Below are 8892 nucleotides of genomic sequence, written 5' to 3'. Positions count from 1 at the left end.
TTTCTGTCCCTAGGAAGTTTTCTGGTTTAGAGTAAATACTTCTGTCCTTCCTGGTGATTTGCTGTGCATGTGTGCATTCAGAACAGGTATATGTGCTCAGACTGCATCACAGAGGAGTCGTTATGAGAGAGAGGAAGGGAATAAACAGCCAGAGCAGGTGCACGTTTGCTGTGACACCTTAGAGAGAGAGCCTACACAAAAGCATGTGCATGGGAGGTGTTCTTCCCAGTTTTATGCAAAGCAACCTTCTCTTCTCTTCTAAAAATAAACTTTGGAGAGACAAAGTAGCTGATAATTAATTGAAATGGGATGCCAGTTGAATTTGATTGTCCCAGAAACCTCCAAGGAGAGCGTCAGTCCCACAGACCCCTCAGGCACAGTTGTTCTGCTCAGCATGTTGTTCCAGTGACTGCCTGGGGGTAGTCCTGCTGTGGAAGGGAATGCATCTCACAGGCTCGTGTCCTTTCAGAGATGGGTGTTGTAAGGGTCTTGATTTAGGCCTCGCAGATTTGGCAGCAGAGTTGGATGGTGATTTCTTTCCTTTTCAGAGCCTTGCGAGTGCGTAAGAAAACGGGAGGAGAGAAGATGCCCGTGCAGATGATTGGGGACATCCTGGCAGCAGAGCTCTCTCACATGCAGGCCTACATTCGGTTCTGCAGCTGCCAGCTCAACGGAGCTTCCTTGCTGCAGCAGAAAACTGATGAAGATCCTGATTTCAAAGACTATTTAAAGGTGTCTCATTTAGTAGCTTTTGTGCCTTCTCCTTTCCTTAATGACGAGAGCCCATCTAACCAACATCAGCCTGATCAAAATAACCCAGAAGAGTAAAATGTTGCAAAACGAGCTAAGAGTCTTCCAGGTTGTATTTATATGGTGATCATGGTTAACACTGTGTGTGCCTTTTCTTTATACATTTCTCTCTGTCTCTCTAGCTAATTCATTACTCCATTTCCCATTCCATTGCTCATTACTTCAGCATAACTCTAACCCCACATCGCTGTGGTGCTGGTGTCTGCACCTTCCCAAAAATTCATGCTGTCAGAAGGGGTTAGAGTCTGTGGAGCTGAAATAAAGAAGCTGTTGTTGTGAATGTGCTTGTAGCTCAGTGGGACAGGCAGCATGTCTGAACAGTGTGGTTGCAGCCAGGGCCAGAGGTGTGCCCCGAGCGTCATGGGCACCCACACTGCAGAAATAAATAAGGAATTGCTGCCATACTGCAGCTGATGAGACTTTGGGGCCATGAAGGGAGAAATGCCAGAACTGTTGATGTCAGGTGTTTCTTTCATCGCTTTGTGAGGTTTTTTTTTCAACCTGACTGGAGCCTGTAATGGCAAATTAAAAGCTGGAATGGTTTTGAATGCGAGGATTCTGCATGAACAATGATCCTGGTGGGTTCTGCTGGCAAAGCGTCTGGCTACAACGACAGCACCAGCTTTCCTGTTTGTTCTAGACACAATATTGTTTGCTTACTGGAAAATCTAAGATTTCTTGCAACACCTGGAAAAATGAATCTGATCAGGCAGTTTTCAGCTTTCAGTGCAGAGAGGCAACTGTTCCTTGATGAGTAACGCAATGTCTCTGTTAAATCTCTGGGTTGCACCATAGAAACTTGCCTTGGACCATCGGTGCAAAGGAATGCCCCTCTCCAGTTTCCTCCTGAAACCTATGCAGAGGATCACACGCTACCCTCTGCTCATAAAGAGTGTGAGTACCTGAAGCAAGGTTTTCTAGGTGAATCCTTTTGAGTTCGATCGTGCCAGTAAAAAAAGTAAAAAAAGTAAAAAAAGTAAAAAAAAAGCCTTATCCCTTTGTGGAGATTTCTCCGAGACTGCGGAGAAGTAGTGCCTGTGCTTACCAGCTTTTAACTTGGTTTTCTCCCCTCTGTAACCCCTCCCAGATTCTGGAGAACACTGCAGAAAGCCACCCCGACCACAGCAGCCTGCGGCTGGCCCTGGAGCGTGCGGAGGAGCTCTGCTCCCAGGTCAACGAGGGCGTGCGCCAGAAGGAGAACTCGGACAGGCTGGAGTGGATACAGGCCCACGTCCAGTGTGAGGGTCTTGCTGAGGTACCTGAGCTGGGACCTGTCTGGTGGGGACTCTCCCAAGGCATTTCTGGGCAGCTCCAGGAGGGAATGGGAGTCCTTGCTCACATCTGTTCCAGGAACGTGATCTGCTGCCGAGCTCTTGGCAGAGCTTTTATCAAATTCTGCTCAACTTACAGCTGTCCTGTGAGGAGCCCTCAGTTTTCCATGACTTTGGCAGTGGAGAAATCTTGATTTATCAGCTTAAAATTGATAGCGTTTAAACTGTTAAATGAACAGAAATAATTCTTTGTCCTTGATGTTCTGCTTGTGCTGCCACATAGTAAGTCAGGTGTTACTACGTGGAATTTCAGTTAGTGTGTGTTTCCCAGGGTTTTCCTTCATGCAGAAAGGGCACAGAAGCCCCCAGTGGCAGATCCTCAAAGATAGGTGGGGTTCAGGCTCCTGTACCTTTCAGCACAGCCTTCAGAATGAGGTGTTGTGACAGTTCATCACTGGCTGTGTAAGGAACCAGGGCTGGACAGTCCCAGAAGGTCTGTCCTAGTTCCATCACCTAATCAAGTGGCCGTGAGGTAAAAGCCTTTCTCCAGTCAGACCTCTGTGTTTGTTGTTCATAAAGCTTAAATCTACTTCAGATTTGCAGTAGCATTGATACCATGGCAGATCATAAAACAGTTTCCCTTCTCTTCATTGGTAACTAAAGTCACTAAACAAAACAGAAAGCATTTTGAGCAGCTCAAGCAGCCTCCACTGTGAAAAGGAGCTGGAACTGATGCCTGTTTTAACTTGCTGCTGCTAATGGGTTTTGTCTCTCCTAGCAACCTGTGTTCAACTCCCTCACGAACTGCTTGGGACCACGGAAACTCCTGCACAGTGGCAAGCTGTACAAGGCCAAGAGCAATAAGGAGCTGTATGGCTTCCTTTTCAATGACTTCCTCCTGCTCACCTACATGGTGAAACAGTTTGTGTCTTCTGGCTCCGATAAACTGTTCAGCCCCAAATCCAACTCCCAGTTCAAAATGTACAAGATGGTGAGTGAATCAAGGTGGCCCATGGTCGTGTTGATGCCTGTGATGAGGAACACTGTTCTCCCTGCTGGGATTAGCTGTCTAGCCCTGTCTGATCATTTGCTGTCACACGGGCACATCCTGGCAGCCAACATGCTCTAAAGTTGCTGGCTGGGTCCCCAGAAGAGGACAGGCTTCTGTGCCTTGGTTTAATAAACACTCCCATCTACTTTGGGGTGATAGGGCAGAAAAAGCATCTGCCTGAGCAGCTGAGTGGAATGTGCAGAAGCAGGAGCCTTAAGTTTGCACAAGTTCCTGTGTCCAGAAGAAAATACTTGTCTGTCTTTAGAAAACAGCAAAAGGTGCAAAACTTTAGTCTCTGTCCACACAGTGCATGTTCTCAAGATTCTGGAGTTGGGGGGATAGGTTTCAGTATCGAGGCTGCTCCTGACAGGGAACCTGAGAGATTCCCAGGATTTCCAATCTGCACACTGCAGCTCTGCTTACAGAGTGCTGCCCCTTTCACAAAGCTTTTCAGCTAGGAAGACAGAATGGAGGGTGCCATCAGGGTAGTCTTTCTCTCAGTCCTTCATCCCATCCTTTACACGGTGATCTGATTGTTCATTCTGTGTCCTACAATTTTCATTTTCCCTGCTGTAAAACTGTGTATTTTTGCAGCCCTGTAGAGATCCCGTTTCTTGTCAGGGTGATGCTGCCATGGTGATGTTTGCTTTTCTTTCAGCCTATTTTCCTTAATGAAGTCCTAGTGAAATTGCCCACAGACCCTTCCAGTGATGAGCCAGTGTTCCACATATCACACATTGACAGAGTTTACACCCTTAGAACTGACAACATTAACGAGCGGTGAGTAGTGAGAATGAAATCTGAGCTTAGAGGTGCTGGTCATGGCTGTGGGCTGCATGTCCAGGGAGCTGATGTGGGGGTCTCTGAGTTCAAGGACAGGGTTTAATCTCTCAGGCAGGAAATAAACTCTTTTGACTCTCATTTGAATGACAAGTTTTCTCTGATTTTTTTCTGCTTGTGTGCCAGCTCTTGTGGTGGAATCCAGTCACATCTACTGCTCCTTGATGTTAGGGTTGTATAGAATCATTTAGGGCTGGAAACTCCAGCATCCCACTGGATTCTTCCCCAGTCCTGGTCAGTCTTTAATGTCACCCAGCAGTCAGCTCCCCTGGCATTTTTTAAAGACTGATGTGGAAATGTGTTATAGGAGTAAATCCAAAAGCTCCCATTGCTCTAGTCCTCGAACTAGCTTGATTTGTGATGCCTCTGAAACACGGTGGGGGGAGAAAATGTCAAAAAGAGATTGGGGTAGAGTCACTGCTACTGAAGAATTTCCTGCCTGTGGTATAAGCCTGACCAGAGGGATTGTTCTTTTCAGTACTGCCTGGGTCCAGAAGATCAAAGCAGCATCAGAGCAATACATCGAAACTGAGAAGAAGAAACGTGAAAAGGCTTATCAAGGTACCCCCTGAGTCCTGTGTTTCCCTCTCATCCACAGGGACACGTGGGTAGGGCCTTGCCTGGAGGACTCCACAGTGCCTGTGTAGGATCTCCCTCTTCAGATCTATTGCCAGTTTGTATGGTTGCAAGCACCACTCCATTTATCCCTGGCTTTTTTGTTCCCAGCTCGCTCACAGAAAACCTCAGGAATAGGACGTTTGATGGTGCACGTCATAGAAGCAACAGAACTGAAGGCCTGTAAGCCCAATGGTGAGTGAAGGAAACAGTGTCAAGTCACTTTTATTCCTGCAACATTTGGAGAGGTTTGCTGAGAGGAGTTTGGTGAGGTGGGAAACGTTGGGGTTTCAGCTGGTGTTTCTGGGAACTACCAGAGAGAGTCCAGTGGAGGGCTGTGAAGATGAGGGGACTGGAACATCCTCTTGAGGAAAGGCTGAGGGACATGGGGCTGTTTAGCCTGGAGGAGAGAAGAGTGAGGGAGTCTTATCAATGCTTGGCAATATCTGAAGGATGGGGGTCAAGAGGATGGGGCCAGTCTCTTTTTGGTGGTGCCCAGTGACAGAACAAGGGGCGATGGGCACAAAACTAGGAGATAGGAAGTTCCACTTAAACATAAGGAAATATTTCTTTACTATGAGGGTGATGGAGCCCTGGCACAGGCTGCCCAGAGAGGCTGTCAAGTCTCCTTCTCAGGAGACTTTCAAAAACTCCCTGGACACATTCTAGTGCCACCTGCTGTAGGTGAACCTGCTTTGGCAGATGGGTTGGACAAGATGATCTACAGAGGTCTCCTCCAGCCCCTACCATTCTGTGATTGATTCTGTAGGAATTAGCCATTACTTTCAGAGGACTGACTGAAGAAGGAGCTCTGTGCTGCTCTGGGATAGAGGGGTTGCCTGACCCACATCTGTTGCACAGCAGCTCTGCTGTGTGTCCAGGCAGCACCCCGAGGGAGGTTTCTGTGCTGCAGGGGTGTTTCACTGCTCCTTCTGTGCTTAGGGAAGAGCAACCCTTACTGTGAAATCAGCATGGGCTCTCAGAGCTACACCACGAGGACTCTGCAGGACACCTTGAACCCCAAGTGGAACTTCAACTGCCAGTTCTTCATTAAGGACCTGTATCAGGATGTCTTGTGTATCACCATGTTTGACAGGGATCAGTTCTCACCCGATGGTAAGTGTGAACATTTGTTCTAGGAAAAGAATGCTTTTTTTGTGACTTGGGGCACACAGTTCCTCACCAGCAGTTCCAAGAACCTGTAGGTGCTATTACTGCCTGATGAATGCTGTGTGAAAACAACACCTCCTTACTCAAGAGGTTCCATGGCCTCCCTGAGCCAGCAGCTCTGAGCAGTCAGGTTTGATCCTACTCTGGCCTTTGGATCAGGCACAGAATTATTTTTTGTCAGACTAGGGAGAAGGCAGAAGTTTTTCCTCTCTCACTATCAGTGCCTGAAAATAAGGGCACAGCAACAGCTTGATAAGCTTTCATTATTTTGCTTGGAAACTGACCACGTTTTTGGCACTCTTTAAAGGCCAAGTGCTTTTTCAGGGCTCTGACACATGGATTTGCAAGGTATGGCCTTGACCTGAGTTGCTCTGTGTGTAACTACAACTCAGCCTCCTCTCCTGGGAGGTAAGGTGACTTTGCTAGGCTGCCTCTCCCAGATGGACAGCCAGGTCTGTTATTTGTCAGTTCATGATAAACATTTTAATGCACATACACAGGCAAAGATGTTACATATGAAATGGCAAAAAAAATGGATGGATGTGTAATTTCTGAAGAGGACTGTGGACCTACCAGTGGCAGTAATGGTTCAAGGTCAATGTTCTTGTGGAAGGATTGATACAGAATCACAGAATGCTGTCAGTTGGAAGGGACCTTTCAAGGTCATCTAGTCCAACCCCCCTGCAGTGAGCAGGGACAACTTCAACTAGAGCAGGTTGCTCAGAGCCCCATTTAATCTCACCTGGAATGTTTCTAGGGTTGGGGCTTCTATCACATCTCTGAGCCACCTGTTCCAGCATCTCACCACCCTCAGTGTCAAAAATTTCTTCCATGTATCTACTCTAAATCTAACCTTATATAAAAGCATAATTAAAAGTTGGCTGAACTAAAATATTTGATTTTGTCTTCGTGGCACCACAGCTGACTTGTGAACATTTTCCAGCATTTAACTCTGACCTTCCAGCTCTAAGGCAGGAGAACATTTGAATTTTTTTTTCTGAAAGGGAACTGTGTTTTTGAAGCCCTCAGATCAAACCGTGGCACAAAGGCATGTTTGCCATCCTAATTCCACAGCATTTTTGGCTTGTAAAAAGACCCTGTTTTGTCACTGCTGTGCAGGGCTGAGGGTCAGCCAGACAGGAATTTTGGGAGCAGTGCTCTGGCACCGAACACGTGCTGTACAGCGCTGCTGCCTGACCTGATGCTTTCACATTTTCTAAGCTTAATGTCTTTGCTCAATGAAATTTCTTGTTTGCTCAACAGATTTTTTGGGTCGCACTGAAGTTCCAGTAGCAAAAATCAGAACAGAACAAGAGAGCAAAGGCCCAGTGACTAAACACTTGCTGCTGCACGAAGTTCCCACAGGCGAAGTCTGGGTCCGTTTTGACCTGCAGCTCTTTGATCAGAAAACACTCCTCTAAGGACACTTTTTCTTTTAATTTATGAAGGATGACTGAAGCTGACAGCCTGAACATTTTTTTGTGACAGCTTCCTTGCCCCACGCTGGTTACTGAGCATGAGTTCCTGCTGCTTCTGTATCTCCTCTCAGCTAAGAGTTGTGTTTAGTTTCTCGCAGCGTTTAAAGTTGCTGTTGATCTATGCAAAGACAGATGTTACTGTATATACAGTTCTATAGTTCAGTGCCTTTTTATTATGTTGGAATACCTTGGGTTTGGATGCCAACATTTCCATGTTCAGGGCCATAGAAAGTATTAAGTCAAAACGTGGCATCGAGCTGTATGTCTATTTTAGCACTTAGTCTTAACATATAGACTGAGGGAATGGTTTAAGCTCAGCACTAGAATCATTCCATTTAAACTCTGAAAAGTTGTATCCACTGGAATCTTCCCGTCTCAGGATGATAAAGATTAAATGCTGAAGAAGCCTTAGCACTGGAGAAGTCTCTGCTATATTGTATATTCTTTAAGAATTGAGTGTAGTTCTTCACTTCACTTCGTTCTGCACTGAAATCAGTAACTGCTACTTGATTTTTCCTTCTGCTTCTCTTTGATTCATCATTCTTTGCTGAGACAATAAGGTTGTGAAGAATAACTAGAAAAAAAAAAATATTTTAAATACTGTGACCCACAATAATGTGGAAAAATACTCTTCAGCCTTTGGTTTTTTTTCCTAAATGTAAGTTATTTGTGTACATTTCCTTGGTCTTGCAGACCTCCATGTGAATCTTGAGGCTTTGACATTGCCAACATGTATATAGAGAGTCAAATATAAGTTTATTAATGTAATTTGTCTACAGATGTTTATTGATGCATAGTGATTTTTAAAGAGTATATTTTATGTACAAGGGAATGTGAAATAACGAGAAAAAACTTAAAGGATTAAATTCAAGAAAAGTTTATTACAAGTTTAAAAGGGGGGGAACTGTCACCCCAACATGAGTCTGTGCAATGAGACTGGTGGAAAGCAAAATCTTTCTCTTTGCATCAAAATCAGGGAAGGTTAAACAAAAAAAAAAGTTTGTTTTTAAAGGGTTTGATACATTGTAAGCATTTTACTGCCTCCTTAAACTGCTCTGTTGAAAACACCCAGCCTGCAATCCTGAGCAGCACACGCCCTTGTTCTCCAGGGGTGCAGCAACACCTCCAGCTGTCCCACAGCTTCCCACCCGAGTGCCATCTGGGTACCCTCCTGTCACAGGGCTGAGTCAACCTCTGTTACTTTTAACAGTTTTCTGTGGTTCAGTATTTCTAATCCTAAATAAAACTAAATCTTGGCAATTCTTGAGAGGTTGTGTCTGTACAGCGGGAGTTGGGGGATTCTTGAACGTGCCCAGAGAACGTTCTGGTTTCAGGCTCTGACACCAGAGCAGCTGTGCAGCCACACTAGCAGGGAGACAGGGACCACACAGCCCTGAAGGAGGGTTGGCATATGGATGATGTCCACAACCAGGCAAGAAAGACCCTCCTGACTGGTTTTCCCACGAAAAAACCCAGCCTTGGGTGGGAACTTAACTTGGAGGTAGGGCAAGAAGCCACCTCTGTAAGAACCAGCTCCACTGGCAGTGGAGCTGGGAGGTTTGTCTACATGGTGCCTGTGTAGTGTGAGGATTATGGCTATTGGAAGGGCTCCCCAGCTCTTTACACCGACGGGAGTTCCCAGGATGACAGGGCCAGA

General features: G+C 46.0%; 1 protein-coding gene across 1 annotated transcript in view; it reads left to right on the top strand.

Moving 5' to 3' along the window:
- The window catches only part of ITSN2 (intersectin 2), a gene marked incomplete at its 3' end in the record, with an annotated part of 6949 nt that extends 1246 nt beyond the window's left edge, over positions 1–5703 (top strand). Inside the window, exons 3-10 of the mRNA XM_008946876.1 lie at positions 549–732; positions 1606–1704; positions 1898–2065; positions 2860–3072; positions 3791–3912; positions 4451–4533; positions 4699–4782; positions 5530–5703. Of these exons, the coding sequence (XP_008945124.1) occupies positions 549–732; positions 1606–1704; positions 1898–2065; positions 2860–3072; positions 3791–3912; positions 4451–4533; positions 4699–4782; positions 5530–5703 (1127 nt within the window). The remainder of the gene's footprint in view (positions 1–548; positions 733–1605; positions 1705–1897; positions 2066–2859; positions 3073–3790; positions 3913–4450; positions 4534–4698; positions 4783–5529) is intronic.
- Positions 5704–8892: the final 3189 nt, after the last annotated feature.

Source organism: Merops nubicus, unplaced genomic scaffold, assembly GCF_000691845.1.
Source record: "Merops nubicus isolate BGI_N331 unplaced genomic scaffold, ASM69184v1 scaffold13929, whole genome shotgun sequence".
NCBI classification, from domain to species: domain Eukaryota; kingdom Metazoa; phylum Chordata; class Aves; order Coraciiformes; family Meropidae; genus Merops; species Merops nubicus.
The sequence above is the reverse complement of the archived record's forward strand: the minus strand, read 5'-3'. Positions and strand labels throughout refer to the sequence as shown.